At 38.8% G+C, this 19,562-nt stretch overlaps 1 protein-coding gene across 1 annotated transcript in view; it reads left to right on the top strand.

Moving 5' to 3' along the window:
- Positions 1 to 14,740, top strand: part of LOC139716884 (DNA topoisomerase 2-alpha-like) — a 39,792-nt gene extending 25,052 nt beyond the window's left edge. The window contains exons 21-33 of the mRNA XM_071628413.1: positions 1,975 to 2,174; positions 2,770 to 2,908; positions 3,845 to 4,040; positions 4,580 to 4,815; positions 5,277 to 5,360; positions 6,116 to 6,325; positions 7,054 to 7,177; positions 9,870 to 10,112; positions 10,473 to 10,850; positions 11,514 to 11,630; positions 12,218 to 12,343; positions 12,995 to 13,089; positions 14,265 to 14,740. Of these exons, the coding sequence (XP_071484514.1) occupies positions 1,975 to 2,174; positions 2,770 to 2,908; positions 3,845 to 4,040; positions 4,580 to 4,815; positions 5,277 to 5,360; positions 6,116 to 6,325; positions 7,054 to 7,177; positions 9,870 to 10,112; positions 10,473 to 10,850; positions 11,514 to 11,630; positions 12,218 to 12,343; positions 12,995 to 13,089; positions 14,265 to 14,459 (2,343 nt within the window). The 3' untranslated portion in view covers positions 14,460 to 14,740. The remainder of the gene's footprint in view (positions 1 to 1,974; positions 2,175 to 2,769; positions 2,909 to 3,844; positions 4,041 to 4,579; positions 4,816 to 5,276; positions 5,361 to 6,115; positions 6,326 to 7,053; positions 7,178 to 9,869; positions 10,113 to 10,472; positions 10,851 to 11,513; positions 11,631 to 12,217; positions 12,344 to 12,994; positions 13,090 to 14,264) is intronic.
- The last annotated feature ends 4,822 nt before the right edge of the window (positions 14,741 to 19,562 follow it).

Here is a 19,562-nt window from a genome sequence, read left to right as displayed (position 1 = left end):
ATTATGCTAATTTATGCATAATGATGCATGAAATCAGACTATTTGGTATAAATCACAAAATAAAGCTCAAAACAGGCACATTTTTTGTGTAAATATTCTTTTTAGTGTCCTTAGCAAATGTAATTTAAAAGAATTGTGATATCAGAACAAATTCTTAAGTATTTTATTGTTTTTTGGAATTTCTTATGTATTTCTTTGTTTTTCGACTTTATGTTTTTCATTGTTTTTTCGATGAAATTTGTCCGTGACATCGCTCCGAACAGGAAAATATGTTATTCATTGATTATAATCAATAAAACACCAAAATAATCATGCTTTTATGAAATTTGCCTGTAAGCACAGTTTGCATTGAAATTGTACACGAATTCACGTTTTTTAGCAATTTTTGGTCTGACATGCATGAACATATTTATGCGTAACTTCGGAATCGCGCGTTCCGACGTCGCAAATTTGGTGTCAAAAGATGCGCGAGACTCGAAAGAAAAAAGTCATGAAACATCGCGGCGAAAGCTTTTTGTGATTGCGATACATCGCACGAAACGTCGAGGGGGGGGCCTCGGAGGCCCCCCCCCCCCCCGGCCTAGTTAGGGTTAACCCTAATTGCACTGGGGGGGGGGGGGCCTAAAAGGCCCCCCTCCCCCTCGACATTTCGCACGATTACTCTGCAACACCAAATTTGTGACACCTGGGGGTACGGTTCTGAAGTTACATAACTTTTTGTACATGCATGTTAGGCCGAAAATGGCTCAAAAATGTGATTTTGTGTACAAAGTCAATGCAAATTGAGTTTTTTCACATGGTTCATATAAATATGCTTATTTTTTACTCTCAATGGCTAAAATTTGTTTGTTTTAGGAGTATCATGCTTCAAAAAGTGTCTGCGACAAATTTTGTAACAAAAAACAACAAAAACAAAAGGTCGAAGAAACAATGAAATACATAAGAAATTCATGAAACAGTAAAATAGATAAGAAATTAATTTTGATACCGAATTTTTTTTCAAGTACATTTGCTAAGAGTGCCACAAAGAATAATTAGACAAAAATGAGCACTTTTGGAGCTTTATTTACTGATTTGGATCAAAGAGTCTGATTTCTCGCATAAATTATCATAATTAATCAAAATAAAATGAAAGAAGACTATTTTGGAAAATTTGAAAATACGATCTTGTAGATTACATCGCAGACTACCATTGTGCAAATTTCCGTGGCGATCGCGCGATCCACGGCCGAGATCTTAAGGGGGTGCCCTTGAGGGCCCCCCCCCCCCCCCCCCCCCCCCCCCCCCCCCCCCCCCCCGGTCTTTCAAGCTACCAAAATAGCCCAGTCTTTTTAGGGTTAACTGTGTCCCTTGTACTCTGTTACAGGAAACTGACAGAAACCTGTAATAGCTTAAGAAATTAATTGGAAATTCACCCTTTGTTCTTTTGCTAGTAAACATGTTTTTTAACTTAATTTAACTGATGACATTTTTTTTTAATTAGTCTACTACCTTTCTGATAGCTGTTGCTACTGTCAGCTGCATATCAGCAAAAAGTTACAGGGCTCTTAAACATGGTAGCCATTTGTAGACCAGCACCTCATTGGCAAATTCAGAATGCTTTCTTTTTTTACAGAAAACAGAAATTCTTTTTTCGTTGAGGTAATCTGTTTCCAATATCCACTGAAGCAATAACGTGCGACATTTGAATGTACATGATTGTTGCTTTGCAGCAGTAATTTGTGTACGCAAACTTGATGCTGCTCTGAACACAAGTAGCCCTGAACTTAAGTGGAAAAGAGATAAGATGCTCTAAGTCTACATCAGTATTGATGATCATTTAGTCAGGAGTCCTGGGAATGTGAGGCAATTCTCACTTTTATCTTACCCTGCTAAAAGATGTCTACCCATGTAGCTCTCAAATAAAGAGTTGTACTACTGTTACTTATACATGATGTTAGTCCATGAACACACGTTTCGTTTGTCTTGCTCCAGCTCCCGTCCTACAAGAACTTCAAGGGCACCATCGAGGAGTTTGAGCCAAACCGCTTCGCCATCAGTGGGGAGCTTGCCGTCATTGATAACAACTCTGTGGAGATCACTGAGCTCCCAGTGAGGACGTGGACCCAGAACTACAAAGAGTCAGTCCTGGAACCGATGGTGTATGGAACAGAGAAAGTCAAGCCATCTATCTCGTACGTACGCAAGAGTCATATTCTACCCCTACCCCCCCCCCCCCTCTTTTTTTTTTTAGTTTCAGGTGTATGAACTTCTTCTTCTCAAGTCACTACGCAGCATGGAGCGTCAGATTCTTCCAATCCAATGTTGGATGCACTGCCTGGTACAGGGCATTAGAGCTGCCATATCGTCTTGTGTGCAAGGTTCTGGTAAAAGTGGTGTATGAACTAAATGCATGTTTAGTGCCTTGGGGAATCTAGAGCTTATAATAGCATGCATTTAGTCAGTCAATTTTGTGCAATCAGTGACATCTCCTATTTAACATGCGACAAATGCACAATTTTCAGAAGTCAGGTAAGGATGCAAGAGTTTGATATTCTTGATGCTTTCTCTTTGATTCCCTTTTTTGGTTGGAGGATTTCATTGAAGTCATGTATTTGCCATGACTTGTAAACATTTAGGGGGAAAAAAAATCAAGGTGAATGGTCCCTTAAGGTTTCTTGTGCAAAGTCATGAAATTGTAGGAAAACATTGTAATTTTTCAGCGGTAGAGGCTTGTACACACCATATCCAGTTTTCAGTTAGTGCTTTATCCTCTTGACCCAACCACAGTGACTACAAGGAGTACCACACAGACACCACAGTGAAGTTTGTGGTGAAGATGAGCGAAGATCGTCTTCTCAGGGGAGAGGAGGAGGGGCTACACAAGATGTTCAAACTTCAGACGACTTTCTCCCAAGCCAATCTAATGGTACAGTAGTGTCAATTCATTTCATTTATTTCCACATAGTGAGTGAAAAAATAGAAAGATAGCAATGACATTAGAAAATTTGCAACTTACATTATGTAAGATACATGAATATATTAGAAGTGAAGGAATCAACAAAAGACCTACAGGCATTTCAGAGGCTGATCCCTGTAAGATGAGTTTGCTAATAGTTGTTTTTAAAAAAAAAATACAGAATACAATGCAAAATACTAATGCCATTACAACAATTTGAAACGAAAAAAGTATCTAGTATCTTTAAATTTCACATGTTTGTGGCTTGAAATCTTATCAAACCATAAAAAGTCCATTTTGAATAGTTGTCAGACCAGGCCACCAAAAGTTAACTTTTTATGGGGGAAATTTTGTGGCCAAAGATCAGTTTTTGGCAGTCATGGGCCTTTGGGCCACTGCTAATGTTGAGCCCTGATGTATACATATCATAATTTTTATGACCACAATGACCTATATACTATGTGCAAAGACAATTTTTTACCATTTGACTTTTGTAAAGTAAATGCATATTACAGCTGGCAATTATAACTTTCCAAGATTGCATGTCAACATTTCGATACAGACTTCCAGATATGAAGTCAAACTATTAAACTTTGCTCCATTCATCATGTTGATGAATGTGAAAGTTTGACTTGTCTTTAAGTGTGTACATTACGGCAGATATTTGGTCATATTGTGTTGACTCATTTGACTGATCATATAGCTTATCCCTTGTAGAGTGATCATTGCTCTATTTGATCATCTAAGACTAATGTTAAAGCAAGATATGTCTTATTAACTGTGCAGTTGGTTAGATTCTGGTATTATAGATGTTACAATTTGTCCAAGAATGCATTTACATGTTTGTATCATATTGTTCTTGTATTTATATTATTATTTCATATCTTTATTATCTCCATCTTGAAGGTGCTGTACGACAGCCACGGCTGCATCCGACGGTACGAAAGTGTGGAAGACATTTTGAGGGAGTTCTTTGCCTTGAGGATGGAGCTCTACCACAAGAGGAAAGCCTACCTTGAGGGCTTCCTTGAGGCAGAGTCCTCCAAGCTAAACAACCAGGCCCGCTTCATCATGGAGAAGATTGAGGGCAAGATCGTCATCGGTGAGTGCCAGAAAAAAATATATATATATCTTTTACAGAAAAAAAAAATCTATAGTGAAATCAGTGAAATTTAAACAATTTGGCAGAAATAGTAAAGTAATCGGACCAATTTGGAACAAATTCAAACAAAACAGTTTGTTTGTTAGTTTGTTTCATTTTCCGTCTGTGAGGATGGGTGGATAGCCCATATTCAGCTGAGCTAGCTGGTCTTCCATGAGTCCAGTTGGACTTCACCGGGTTATGCACCGTGCTCTTTGCAATGAATAAATGAAACAGGATCTTTTACGTGCATGAGTTGTGACTCTCTCACACATGGGCCCTCCATTTTATGTCCTATCCAAGGGACAGTTTCAGGGACCTTCTGGAAGAAAGAAATGTTGTCTACACAATGCATGGAATGCCAGTGGCAATTCATGAAAGGCTCATGCCACTAATACTTCTGGTTTTACAGTACGAGGTGACATTATCCTTTGACCACCATTAACACATATTTCATACTTGTGCCATTCCTCCTCCCCCCCCCCTTCCCATCACGACAGAAAACAAATCCAAGAAAGAAATGATCAGCAAGCTGGTGAGCCGTGGTTACGACTCAGACCCCATCAAGGCGTGGAAAGAGGCCCAGCAGAAGGGCGAGGAGGACGACTTCGACGACGCGGCCAGCGACGTGTCCGACACGGACACGAGCCACGACTTCAACTACCTGCTGGGCATGAGCCTCTGGAGCTTGACCAAGGAGAAGAAGAACGAGCTGCTGAAGCAACGGGATGAAAAGGTCACCAGTCCTTTCACTTTCTTTAGTCTTAACTTTCAAGTGTGAACAGGGGAGATTGTTCCATGGTGTCTTCTTTGTAACCTGGTCTTGATCAACGGAGAAAACACCCCTTCATCGTGAATGAGTTTGTTCAACATGCTTTTTACCATAGAATTTTCACAGCATTTAGCTGCTTGACTTGATACATTTTGTGCAAAAGATTAGGTCAATTCTGCAGGCAGTTTCTAGTTATGTTTTCAGAGTTTTGTTATGCTTACAGCCTAGTACAGTTCTACTGTTATTCTGGAAACATACAGTCTCAAAAAAGGAGAAATTTTCCTTCCAAAAAACAAAAATTTGAATTCTTTGTCACATGATATAGTCTGTTAAAGCACTCATGGTAGTTTTAGATAAAAAGAGAAAGTTTGTGGGATTAATGCCAGTAATGCCACTATTTGTGATCTTTTTTTTTTCCCCCACAGGCAAGTGAGCTCAGCGCATTGCGACGGAAGACAGCCAGTATGTTGTGGACTGACGACCTCAATGCCTTTATGGAGGAGTTAGATGTGAGTACGACTAAATCCTTTTAGCTCATTGCCTCATAATCTTGAGGTTATTTAGATTGAAAGCTTGATTCTATACTGACTGAGGCTTTATTAGAAAACATGACTACAATGTCAGCATATTGCCAGACACAAAGCTGCGTGAATCAGAGATCAATGGTATGAACAGGGGCTTCATTGCAAATCATCAAACGCTGCTCTGTGTCTTGTGTATGTGTCACACCCATCCAATCCATCCACCCGGTAGATATGGATATGTGGATGCAAATACAATTGTACCGAACAACTCCTATGTAAAGTAGTGCGAAAAACTGAACAACAAATCCTTGTCAACCTGCAGTGTTTGTTTTTGTATGGATGGAATAAATGTGGCAGAGGTGCAGTTAATCCAGCTAAGTGAAATCTTGATGCTGCATCCAGAGTCAAATATACATTCATTGTGACTTAGTAAAGCTCTTGTGGTTTGATCACCCCTTGCACTGGTAACATCTCTACTTTGCTCCCATTTGATTGTGATCAATACTGCTATTTCCCATTGAAAATAACTCAAGTAAGTTTTGTCCCCACTGTATTGAAATCCTCACTGTCATGTCTATATGGCTGTATTCTTTACCTTACAGTCAACTAGAACACAGAGTGAAATATTCCTTTGAGCAACCCAATTTGATTAGCTGTTATGAGGATTCAATCCTTTCGTGGACTGTGTCTTCCTTTTGATGGTTTTAGAGTTTACCCTTTTGCTTTTCTTCTTCATCCAGAGGGTGGAAGCGCAAGAGAAGGAGGATGAGGAGTCAGGAGTGACAGCTGTCTCTTCCAAGGCAACCAAGGTAGCCAAGGGCAAGTCACGCAAGCAGAAACTCCTCACGCGAGAGGAAACCAAACCCTCGCCGTACGGCCGGCGCGTCGCCCCACGCATTGACAACCTCGTCAAGAAGGCAACCGGTGGCGGCGACGGAAAGAGAGGAAGAGTAAGCATTGTGTTTTAAACCCTTTCTTTGTCAGGGACTTTGGACAGTGTGTAAGATGCTATGGTGTTTTCTGTAACAATCAATACTCAAAGCACACCAAGGTTTAAGCAGAAGGCAACCTCAGATGCTGAAAAAAAAAGTTTACAGTTATAGTGGAATATGTTTGTCAGGGCACATGAAAGATTCACACTGAAACAAGGAAGCGAGCAACTTGAAAATATGTCATAACCTTGTTCAGCTGTACACAAAGTACCTAAATATGAAATTCTTGATTTGCGTTATTGTCACATTAGATCTGATACCATTGTCCTTGCATCGCATTATGTTTTGATTATTGATATGTGATAGCAAGCAGTCAGCTGTTAGCACTTAATTCATTGCTGTGGTAACTGCAGTTAATCGATGTCCTTGCAATTATTGCACATTTGTATGTTTTACAAATCCCAAGGATTATTTCATTGATTGAAAATATTGCCAAAGACATTCTGCATTTTGATGGTCTATCTATGAATAAATATTTGGTTTTGCTGTGACAACTTCTTCGTCACCATGGGTTAACATATTTCCTAACCTATGAATGTGTTTACTGTACAAATATAACTTGGTCAGAGGTGAGGCAAGAGGTCAAAGGCTACTAAGTCAGTAATACAGATTTTATGGTTCAGAAAAGATATGTCTTGTGAAGAATGAAATGTTATTAGTACCTGTCTGTTTTGTACTCTAATCAGAAACCCAAAGAAAACAGCATCAAGATGGAGGAGGGATCGGAGCTGTCGGGTCTCATGGATGATGACAAGGACTCGGAGGCAGCGTCCGACAAAGCGGCTGTGGCCAAGCCTAAAGCAAAGACTGGTATGTTATCTCAACGTCTGGCAGGGTTGATTCTGAGTAGGAACTTGCACACAGAAAGGGGTGTGTCCAGTACGCCATGCAGCTCTCTTCAGAATCTATCATTCTTTCTCAGTCATTCTGCAGAATTATCCTACCAGAGATGTGTAAACAAGAGGTTTGGTTGTACTAGGCTGTTAACCAGTCATTCATTTGAATCATTCAACACTAGAAATATAGATGCATGTCTATGCAGAAACGTCACACACTCACGAGGCATTGAAACTAAGGAGAATATCTCATCGTACAGCTTAGTCAGGCATCAGAGTGAGGATGCTTGTTCACAGATCAGGAACCGTGCAGTGCTGGTAGGTTGCAGTCAACGTTGGGAAGCGAAGCAACATCAGTGGAGCTGCACCCCTTTGGTGTGGTCGGCAGCCCTTGGACGAAGGAACTCTCAGAGTCAAAGCCTTCCTGCTTCTCACAATATATGTCAAAATGCAAAGATGGTTGTCCTTTCACCATGTTGTTCAATGCAGACGCAGAAATCTGTGCTAAGGCCTGCGCTAATTAGATCGCATCTTCAACTCCTAAAGCATGCAAAGAAGGTGTTCAGATAATCAGCCCTCAAACTGTTTGAGAAGATTTGTCTGCCATGCTGTGAAGGTGGTGATGAATTGCCGGAGAAATAACTAAGATTGATAACATAAAAAACTAGCTGAGAGTCACAGGACTGCATATTCTTATGTGAAGATGAATTTAGGACATTAGATGACTGCGTGTACACACTAGTAATTGCCAAAATACTTTGAATATCTTGCATAAGTACTAGTTACAGTAATGTAGTGAAGGATTTAGAAGGAAAAAAAAACGTTTATGTGTCAGTCTCAGGATGTTATTACACTAGAGCAAGTGCCTTCTCAGACAGACTTTTTTTCTATGCTGCCTTGTGATCGATATTTCTTGTTTTGTGCTGTCGCTGAATGTCGCAAGGTACTGTGATAGTGCAATTATTTCTCAAGCAGATAACCAAGTATTCGTTGTTTGTGTGAGCGAGAGAGAGAGTAAGAATGGACTAGCAGCTGAATATAAATGTTATGAACGGAAGGTGAAGTATTCGAAGGATGGTGCATTGCCCCAATTGAATGTACTCGATGCGGTAAATATTCCTGCAAGTTTACCTTTTTGCTGAATAGTCTTTAAGAATCCAACCATTTTTTTTTTCAAAAATGCAAGGTATGGTGTTGATTTTTTTTCTAGATTATTGTATTAATATGCTAATCATAGGTGATAGCATTGTACATATGATGGGGGTTAAACATACATACAAGGGAATGTGCTAACGATTATGTAAGACACATGTATTTTAGCTTCTCTGATAGATACATCCAATGAGTGACACTGAGAATATAGCAAAGGAGATGCAGTACATTTAGAATATCAACCATATGAAATTTGATACGGATTGTAAACTTCTCAGGAACAGGCAAACATAGAAAATTGTAAAATTCAGACTTCAGAGATTGCAATAATGTTGGAATGGAGTACTATTGTTTAGTTGGTGTGTTACAAGCATTTGGGTTGCATTTTTCAGTTCCTGTTGACTATCTACTCATAGACGTGATTAATGGTATACACCATTCATCTATGCAATCACAGAAAGTATCAGAATAAGAGTTTCAAATGCCAAATATGTGTATCATTGAGGTGCACACTTGAATTATTTTTGTGTGAGTAGAAGCTGAAGTAATTGATACACTCACCAAATGTGAGTTTGAGCTGTATTTGTCCCAAGATGTCTAAGTTTGTCTTCATTTTATGAAAGATGATGAACGCACAAAGGTGTGCTCAATGTACAATATTTGTGGAATATTTTAACAGAAGCAATCCTAGGGTAATCATGTACCACATTCGACTAGGAAGCATGCTAATCAATGGTTCTCTGAACACTGATTTGTGAAATTGGGTAGCCGTAGAGGCTTGTATATGACTTGACAAGTGTCAGATTAGGGTTCTATGCTTGGGCAAACAATCTGTGTGCTGTAGCTGTAGCAGGTGTGTCATCATGATGTGTGCATTTTGTACACAAGACTTGCTTTTAGGCAAACTGAGAACACTATTTAGTGAGGTGGGTGATAACATTCCCCAGCTTTACTGCCCCATTGGCACCAACCATTTAGATTTTTTTTTTTGGGAGGGGGGGAGAAGAAAATGAAAAATTATGTGTGCTTCCCTGTCTTGTGCAATGTGTAGATGAATAAAATTGTATGCAAATTTCACCAGAACACTTGAAATATTGCTTCTTTATGTCACTGGAGCAGAAAGTTTGAAAAGCAGTCAGGTTTGGCTATGCAATTCTTAAGCTGTAGCATAATGCCTGAGAGCAAAAGCTAGGCATTGGTCCTGTAACCTGGAAAGACAATGAGTTAATGGAGGAAGTCATGTTGGGGTATGTAACATAGGTACTGAGACTGAACAAATGCTGTGTTTAAAGCAAGTCTGGACAATGAGTCTAACTTATTTCATCACTGTTGAAATGTTACCTTTGCCAATTTGTTAATGGCCCAGAACAGTTGTCAACTGACAATATGATAAAAATCATTACCAAGTGTCAAAGCAGTTGATATGTCCATTTCACAATAAATTAATCAGATTCTGGTAGTGATTGCTAGACTCCTTCCCAGCCCCTTTTTCTCTTTGTCTTTCCACATTACAGGACCAAAGCCTCGGGCGCCCAAGGCACCCAAAGCACCCAAAGCGCCCAAAGCACCCAAAGAGCCCAAGGCGCCACGCCAGCCCCGTACCCCTGGTGACAAGACCAAGAAGACAAAGAAGTCAAAGCGCAATCCGTGGTCAGATGAAGAGGAAGAGGAGTTCAACGACGACATGACCAGTGGAGATGCTGCCCTCGCAGCCCGCCTAGCAGCACAGGCCGACCGCGGCCCTAGGAGAGCTGCAGGTGAGTTGCGACGGATCTTTTCATGTATATTCATATCTTCTTCTATTTGGTTACCGTATTTTGTGTGAGTGTAATCCGTGGATGAGTTGGAACCACAGAGAGGAAAGTAAGATTTCATGGCTATGCATCATTTCTAAACATTGCATCAAAAACATGCAGTCTCTGTCTATGTGAAGTTAAGAAAAGATGTTTCATGAGAGAATTTGAGACCCTTGGAGAATAATTCCAGAAAGAAAGTTATTTCAACATAAAAAAAGTCTCCTCCCTTTAGACTTGGAGGCATCCATCTGAATTCTGTTGTCCATGGAAACCATGAGATGTCGTAACTGTTATGACATGATATCCACAAACCCATGACAGCCAAAACCACAGTGAAGTACACGTTCAGCGACGATGAAGAGAGTGATGAGAGTGGAGGTTCTTACGTCACACCAGCCGCCAGGAGAGAGGAGGTCGCCTATAACAACAGCGACATTGATGACGACGCTGACGAGGTGGCCATGTCTCAGCCGGCAGAGATGTCCAACGACCTGTCCTCCCATGCCTCGGAAGATGGGGCAGGGAGCGACGCATCGTACGAGCCTGCCCCTAAGGCAAAGAAGAAGGCTCCCGCCAAGAAACCAGCTGCAAAGAAGCCACCCGCAGCCAAGCCAAAAGCAAGCAAGAAGCCCACCAAGGCAGTGAAGTCAGCAGAGACCATTGACAGCGATAATTCAGACAGTGACGGCTTTGATAAAGGTTAGTGTACTTAGAAAGGCCATACTGATCATACATGTATTTAAACATTGCTGGTATTATCAATCAAACTTGAGAGCCTGTGTTCTGTTTCACTTGCTTTTATTGTGTTCACTTGTGTGGATTACTGATGCTAGGATGAATGGAGGCAAAAATCTAATGATACATCATGAACAGTGTAACTTCACAAATCATCAGTCAGTCAACCATAAAGAATATCACTGTGGATAGATGTGCAGTTGATCATTACAGTGCTGTAACCCTAACCTTGCGGCAAAATGACTGTACCACACGAATGTCAACTCAATTCGAAAGGTCTACTGTATACGCCATATATATAGTGAGTCTAATTTTTTGCAAATCGGGCCTTCCCGACAATTTGGCGAGTGGTTAACTTCATGATTTTGCAGTACGGTACTGAATAGAGAATTTATTTGTGCACATCACATTCATGTCAAGATGAGAGTTAATATTTATGCATGTTTTTAAATTCACGAATAGCACCTGACTCGTGAAATTGGCAAGAATAAAAACCTTGCCAAAAAAAAATTGCCGTAATCAGTATGTTGTTGACCTATGACCAGGCTGTGTGTGAATGTAGCTCGGCTCAAGCAATCCATGCATTTGCACATCACAAGTATCTCTGTGCTCTTGCCATGTCTTCAGAAGTCTCAAGCGTCCATTCATCACTCCAGAGTGACTCGGATTCACCTCCCGCTGCCAAGCCTTCCAAAGCCAAGGCCAACACAAATGCCACCAAGGCAAAGGCTAGCAAGAAAGCAGGTAATCCCTCTTGTCTTCAAGTTCTCTCATCAACATAATCCTTACTGTGCTATGAATAGTTTGAGTAATTACTCCTTTCAACATCAGATTGCGTGTTTAAATTTCATATCAGTCTATTTTTACATTATAACAAAACAAACTTTGTTTGGAGTTAAAATATTGCAAGCATTGGTTCTGTAGTACCATGTCAGGACTCAGTTATAGGATAGTTGAGTTGGATTTTGAATTTTTCAGTAATTCCAGTCATTAGGGTATCTGACAGCTTTGTCATAAAGACATTTTATCGACATAAATGTAAGTGGTAGATTTACTAAAGATCTATTGGGGGGAAAAAATGGTTGTTTTTTTTCAAATAATTTAGATGCTATTTTCTCAACAGAGTAGACATGCAGCCATTTTTTTTATTTTCTATGGCACCCATATCTGTACCAGCTAACCCACAGAATACTTTCTCATCAGCAAGTTTTTATGGGTCATCAAATTTCTGTGAGGATTAATATTCATTGGTAGACAGCAGTGCAGTATAGACATTAGAAAGATGTGAGTCTCAGTCCATGTTGCTCCCTACTTGCCTTGTCCCGCTTCAGATGGAAAGACATCAATGAGCACTGTCTTGAAAAAGATGAATGCTCCAAAGCGGAAGAAGGACTCAGATTCCGAGTCCGACTATGCACCGAAGAAGAAGCCGGCGAAGAAGACGGAAACGAAGAAAGGTCAGAGTTCTGAGCAGTTATGAAATCATGTGTATTCATAGTTGCGGCACTTTGTGCTTGAAGAAATGATATACTACGTGTAATTCCTGTCCCCACAAGTAAATGTCTTGTATTTTCATTTATTAGTTGTTGATAGGTACATTTGCCAATGTCTGAAAAGAGCTTAAATTGCCCTACATCAACGTAAATAAACACTGAATTGATCAGTGTTTTCGTAGTAGCCATCACAAAAGAAATCATGGGCATACGTACTCAAGCAGGATTCAAACTTATGACCTCCTAATCTCTAGACAGACGTCTTCTCTTCTAGACCAGTGAGCTTTCGCCCAACAGCCCCCGCTGGTTCTAATCCTAGCAGGTACTGCATAATTATTCAAATTAATGAAATTCATGAAGCAGCTCGACTGAAGAATTTCATGAATTTGGATTAAACAACTTTGTTGGACATTTTATACGGAAGATGAAAAACAGGTTTTGGCTCCAAATCCAGTCTTTGAGTTTTGCCATATAATTTCAGCATGAGGTATATGGCGTGGGCTTTTCCAAGATTTGTAGTATATACAGAATGGGAATCACCTCTCTCATCCTTCCCGTTGTAGCTCTGTGGTCACTGTTCTCATGTCTGTTCAAACTTGTACTGATTTCTCATAGCCGCTGCAAAGAAGAAGCCTGAATTTACAGACTCAGACTCAGATGATGATTTTGGGGTGAAAGACACAGCTCCCAAGAAGTTGCCAAAAGCAGAGGTTTGTGTCTTCATGTATTGCAAAGTTTACTCAGATGTGCCATTTGAATGCTGGTCTGTGACACATCATGTATATTTTTACCGTTTGGGAAATCACTGGTATAATGAACAAGCACTACTGCTGGAAGCGCTTACAACTATTAAAACACGCAAAAATATTGACTCTGATCCCGACACAAATGTGACGTGCACGCTTACATTTCTCCTTTCAGTACTGTACTCCATGATGGCGAATTTAACCACTTGTGAAATCATCGAGAAGTCCTTATTTGCACAAATTGAGACTTGCTAAATATGTGGCGTATACAGTATGTGTCAGATACACTCTTAGAGATTTTATTTCCCAAACCTTACTGATATTTGCGTTGGCCGTTAATAGTCATGCAATATCAGCCAATAATTTTTTACTGCAATGTTGCTTTTGGCTCAACGAGCAGCTTGCCATACTGTGATTGATATGCCATTCCATCATTAGGCAGAACTTTGTTTGACATAGGATAAGAAGAGAAGTTTGAGAATGTGTACAGCTTGGAATAATTGTATGGAGAAAGGGTAAAGTCTCTACTTGTTAGTTTCTAAACTCTTTCTGCCCTGTGGCTAACGTGCTTACACACACTGACAGTAGCATTATTGAATGATGGTCTTGAGAGAATTGTAAAAGGGAAAATGCTTTCTTCACAGTGTTCCTCTCCACCCAGTGTTAAGCAGTATTCTATAGAAAGTTTGAGAGTGATTGTGCTTGGGTTTAGCAGGTGTGTTGCCGGGAGTTTCAGCTCAGTGGGAATACACCCTTAGAATGGAGTGAGTGCATGTTTTAAGGGCTGGTTTGACTCGCGTGCAGGGGTTATGATTTATCGTCTCTGCCTTTGAGCACCACAGCATTATTGAAAAGGTATTGTATTTAAAATATTTTTAAAAAAGGTCTTGTGTTGGAGGTAGTGGTAGTAGTGATGGTAGAAGTGGTAGTGGTAGTGGTAGTGATAGTGGTAGGGGTAGAGGTAATGGAAATGGCAATTTAATTGAAGTGATTGTAGTAGCAGCAACAGTTGTAATAGCAGTAGTTGTTATAGAAGTACTAGTAGTAATGGTAGTGTTACAAACAGTAATGATAACAGTAGGGCAGTCTTTTCTTATCCAGTTGATACATGGAAGTTCTCTCTGAAATGTCTTTCATAGCCCAAAGATCAGTCGCTGAAGAAGTCGCACGCGTGGCTCTATGGCTGTGACGATGAAGATGACAACGCATCAAAGAAGACAGGGAACGGAACAATGGATGCTTTGCCACCTTCAAAGGTCAGCACCCTCGGAAGTGGTCGGTCAAAAGCCACGGTAAAGTACACCTACAGTGACGAGTCAGACAGTGACTATTGAAGAGGCGTGAAGAGAACACAACTTTCAGCATTATCCCCCGGCGACCTGTGAGTGCTGTATCCGTGACAACGCATCATCAAAGTGCCACAAAAAGTTGATTGTATTGAAAGTTTGCTAAAGACTCTTTGCCAGGTGAAGCATCCCAGGAGTGTTCATGGAAAGCCTCTTGACTAAAAAACCTCTGTTACTACATCACCTCTATCTACCAGTAAGGTCTTGATGTGAATGCTTGCAATGATGGATGCAACTCAGCAAGACGATTTGCAGACATGTTTATTTAACCTGGTGGTAAGTGTCAAAATACAAAAATGAGAAATGGAAAACTAAATTCGTTATTGTATACCTCATGAACTACATGTATCTCCAACATTTCTTTGTATGAAAAGGACATTTACCTTCTTATCTTACTATCACATTTTTTTTGGCCATATCTTGCTCAGCAGTTTAGTGTAAGGCATAAACTTTCAGTAGCGGAGTTTTATCATGACTGTTCAGTGTCAATGTTTTGGGGCTGCCGTGTCCCATCACATTACCATGGACTTAGCTACCCTCCCTGCAATGTGCATTGTTGATTTAAGATACCAGTAAGCTTTCCTTCATAGAATGTAGCAATTAAATGATACAGAGGGAGAAATACCAGTGCACAGCTCAAGTAGGAGTACATTTACATCCTAGGAAGTATTAACTTACACTGATTTGCAGTTTAAGTTTGAGTTGTGTCAAAGCTTTGTTTGAGTCAGTATCTCAAAATCTCTCAGACACTGCAGCATGTTGATGCCCAATAGGGTCTACTCAGGGGGAAATGTATTCATTTGTTCCTTTGTTTTTACTTGTCCACATGAGTAGTAACTGAAAAATATTTTGAATAGTTCATTCTGAACCAACTGCTTAATATGGCTCAGATGAAGTTTCATCGTTTTGTGTAATCCTGAGAAGACTAGAAAATAATGCAAAGTGAACCAAAAATGTTGTAAATTGAATGATAATGCAGTGAAAATGGTACCAAGTGACTTTGGTAATAGTTTCCTCTCTGTGCTTTTAAACTGTCTTCATTATCATTGTGAGGTTCTGTCGAGAAATGAAATCATGAGAACATTTTATTCTGTAACTTTTTTATTCTGCGAGCTTATTGAGAGGAGGAATAATGTGCTGGACGCATTGAAGAAACTTTGGCATCTCACGCATGTCAAAAAAAGTTAACACCTGTTATGAAATAGTGTAAAGTTAAGACTTGAACTTATTTATGATTTAAACTTGCCTGGTGTAGTGAACTTCAGGGGCTGCAGGTTAGTACAGTTTACTGTAAATATTTTTTAATGAAGCGGCAGCTCCACATTGAGAAATAGAGTTGTTTGAAATGCTTGTTGGTCTTATTAACATGTTTTTATTTTCAGGCCCACGTACATTTTTAAGTTTTTATGGATAGAAAAGCGTCATATTTATATAAATTCAGCCACAGAGGGATTTTGTCTCCACAAGTGCTTGAGTTTTACCAACTGATTTACCAAATGATGTTATGACACGACTACTGGCAATGTGTGTGTACAGCAAGTGTTCAATTCCTTGTCCATCCTATTTCATTGATTCAAATTCTAGTGTAAGGATGTTTACTATGGAGTCCTGTAACTGCATTTCCACTGCATACATACCCTCGTTAATTCAGTTAGCATGAACACAGAGTCTAAAACTAAGACTAAAGGGCAATATCGTTCCATGTTCAAGGTGACGCAAATGAGGAGAGGTAAAATCAGACTTATCAAAATCAAACTTGAAATAAAAATTTGTTAGACATTTTAAAGTGTCACAGTGTAGGGGTTTTTTTTATCTCACCAAATAGTGATAATGGTCACAGGCATGTATGTCCAGTTAAAATGGTGGTACACTCATGGTGTACACAAAAATATCCTAAAAGTTATGATTTTAATGAATGATTTAGCAACTACATTTTCTTCCCCGTAATAGTCACTGCAACTACATGTAGGTATTTACAAAATAATAAGTTCATGTGAAGGATACTAATAATTCTTACCGACTTCATGTTATAGATGGAAATTCAGTGGAGATAAAGCAGGAAAACCTCCTACAATATGCCTGTGCAGTTGCTCCAAGAAAAGAGAGAAAAAAAGTATGATTTTTTTTTTGTGTGGAGAGCATTATGATGATATTAAAATTGTGTAATCTCTATATTTTGTGTCTGATTTGGTGAAACTTTTATCATTCTAGTAATTTTATTAGGCAATTCCATCAGGTGAAGTCAATTTGAAAATGATATTGAATTGCACTGTGAACAATATTCCTCTGTCATGGAGGATACATACAATCAAGTCTCTTGTAGCACCGAATCCTGATCACATCACTGTACACAAGTACTGAATGTATTAATGTGACTTTTCAATGGGTCTTTTAAGAAGACATATACAACAGAAAGAAGGAAAAAAAATCTATCTCGTTATAAACATTCCAACCTCTGCTGTAGGGCCTTATGTCATTCCTCTGAAAAGGCTGGAACATGTTAGATCTTTTAAATGAATGTGTCCATAGAGCTGATACCATGTTTTTTATATAATAGTAAAATAGGTTGTGTATACTAGTTTTATGAAAGCAAAACGTTGAAAAAAATCTTTCCCCTGTCCTTTGCCTTAATTCATGAGGTTAGAGCATGTAAATAGTTATATGATATGCTTGGTATGACATGTGCAATCAGTTTTATTATGCGCTTCAACTCGCAGCTATTGTGACAATGAAGAAATGCTGATAACATACCAATATTTATCATTACTATCATTTATTTATTCCATATTTACAGATTTGAAACATTTTCAGACAACGTCAATATTTGTGCTATTCAGACTATATATACGTGATGTATAAGTTATTTCTTTAAACTGTTTTGCAACTGTTACGAGCACATAATGTCCAAAGCAGACATTTTTTTTTCTTTGTTAGTGACTTTTTACAGCCTTCATGAATAGACCATTTTACTGATAGTTTTAGTAATAACTAAAATAGTCAAATATTGTGCATACTTTTGAAACATCAGTTATTCATGACAAAGAAAAGCTTGCCCCTGGCTTGCCTTACGGAGCTGCAACTAATACATGCACACTGGATTTCAAGTACATTGTATGGCAATGTGGTTGGTAAGAACAAGTGAATTGAATTGCTTTTCGCTTGACCGTCATGGGGAAAAAAAAAAACAACAACAACAAAGCAAAATGTGTATAGATTATGATTGCATGAGGAAATGGTCAACTTGGCATTGATATTGCAAAAGGAACACACATTCTTGATGAGTGAGGTTTTAAGACCATGAGATAATACATTTGTACCGGAAGTCTCTTGTAATTTCCGTCAACTAAGTACACATGTATACTATGTAGACTGGGAATCCAAATATAAAATGGGAAAGTGTTAATCTGAACACTGATAAATGATATTTCCCTTAGAAAGATCTAGGCCCCGATATTCACGCTGATATTCCTTTTGTAGGGAGAGGACAGTTTTATTAAAGCAATCAGTCGTGTTTCTGAACTCTTTGACAAGCATCTCCAACAAAATGTCATCTAGTCAACAAGAGGTTCTATTTGACCTGATGATTTTTCGATGGATAAGTTGTTGGATGTTCGCTATTTTTGTTATACATGTGTCTGTAACACTTATAAGCTTATTCAACATTTGTGTGCAAAAGACATTGAATTTGATAATCCGTCTTCTCTTCATCACAAAACACTGCTGAAGATTATTGTGCAGAGGTATTTTTTATGTAAATTCCCATGATAATCTTGCTGTATGTGATTTATTTAAAATTTGCTTGTCTTTGCTTACACTTAGAATGTACAATGTAAAAACTGTGACACCTTGTACATGTATCTAAGGTCACACAACTTTTTTCCCCTATTGAAAGGAAAAGTTTACATGGCACTCAAATGTTACCGAGTCAATGTGTAGTGTATGGATTTTATTTCTCAAGTTGCCATTTGCAGTCACCGATTGCAAACATTTTTTAAGTCTTCTTTTTATGTTTCAGGGTCTTGCTGCAGGCCAGTGTAAGAATGAACATAAAAGTGTATTATGATGTTAGGTCCTTCATCTCGAGAACTAATCACTTATATCAATTACTTTGTCCTTGTCTTGGTGTAGACATCAGTGTTTTAAGAGCCTTCGTATGTGTTTAATTCTATTGATTTAATGCCTTTTGTCCTTATGTGATTGATGTACTTTAATTGCACTCTTAAGTTTGCCATTTTTTGTGAGTAAGCAGTATAAATAGTTTTAAATTATTTTTGCAATTTTTCAGTCTCTTGGAATGATGCAAAACTGAGATGTTTACTCAGTAAATGTATCTTTTCTTATCCCAACAATTTGACCACAAGTTGTTATATGCCCTGAACAAAGGCTGTAAGAAGGGCTTTGTAAACAGTTGTAAGTAGCCATTCTTTACATTTTCAAGAAATGACGAACAGCCTAATGAATAACTTGTATTAAGTAATATTCATCTCTATGTGGTGTACTGTATGAGCAAGGTGTAGATAAAATGTACAACTGCTAATGAAGACAAGGTAAACATTAACAGATGGATCTGCTTGTATTATACGCTTGTGCTTTGAAGGGACGATGTCTCCGTAATCAAAAAAGGAACCATTTACATGTAAACCACTTGTTTGATATGGTTTGAGGAAATGCTTGCAGTGGCATTGCAAATAATGTACATCCAGTTGCTGAAGTGTCTTTTGAGCTAGAAAATTTAGGATTTTTCACAACCCACTTTCATTTGGTGCGTGAAAGTCATCTTCAAGAAAAGTCGACAGGAAATGTATTTATGTATTTATTTATCAAAATTTGGAGGCTGTAAAATTTTGTAAAGTGCATACACACATCACCTGGCCTCGGGTATAAGTCCACCAGGTGAGGTTGTTTGTGTGAGTGCATGCAATAGGGACACTAGGTACAGTGCTTTATTTAGTGCTTTTAAGCAAATGGTATCCTGTCATGAGCAATTTTCTGTAATTTTTATATTTGTATATGTATTAATATGTGTGTCCTTTGAAAAGAAATGGTGTCAATAATTTATGAATATGCATGTAATGACAATGTTGTACATAG

Source organism: Diadema antillarum, unplaced genomic scaffold (assembly GCF_040938485.1).
Source record: "Diadema antillarum isolate AM-2024a unplaced genomic scaffold, OU_Dant_1.0 scf00000071, whole genome shotgun sequence".
In the NCBI taxonomy this organism is placed as follows: Eukaryota; Metazoa; Echinodermata; class Echinoidea; order Diadematoida; family Diadematidae; genus Diadema; species Diadema antillarum.
This window is presented reverse-complemented; position numbering and strand designations above follow the sequence as displayed.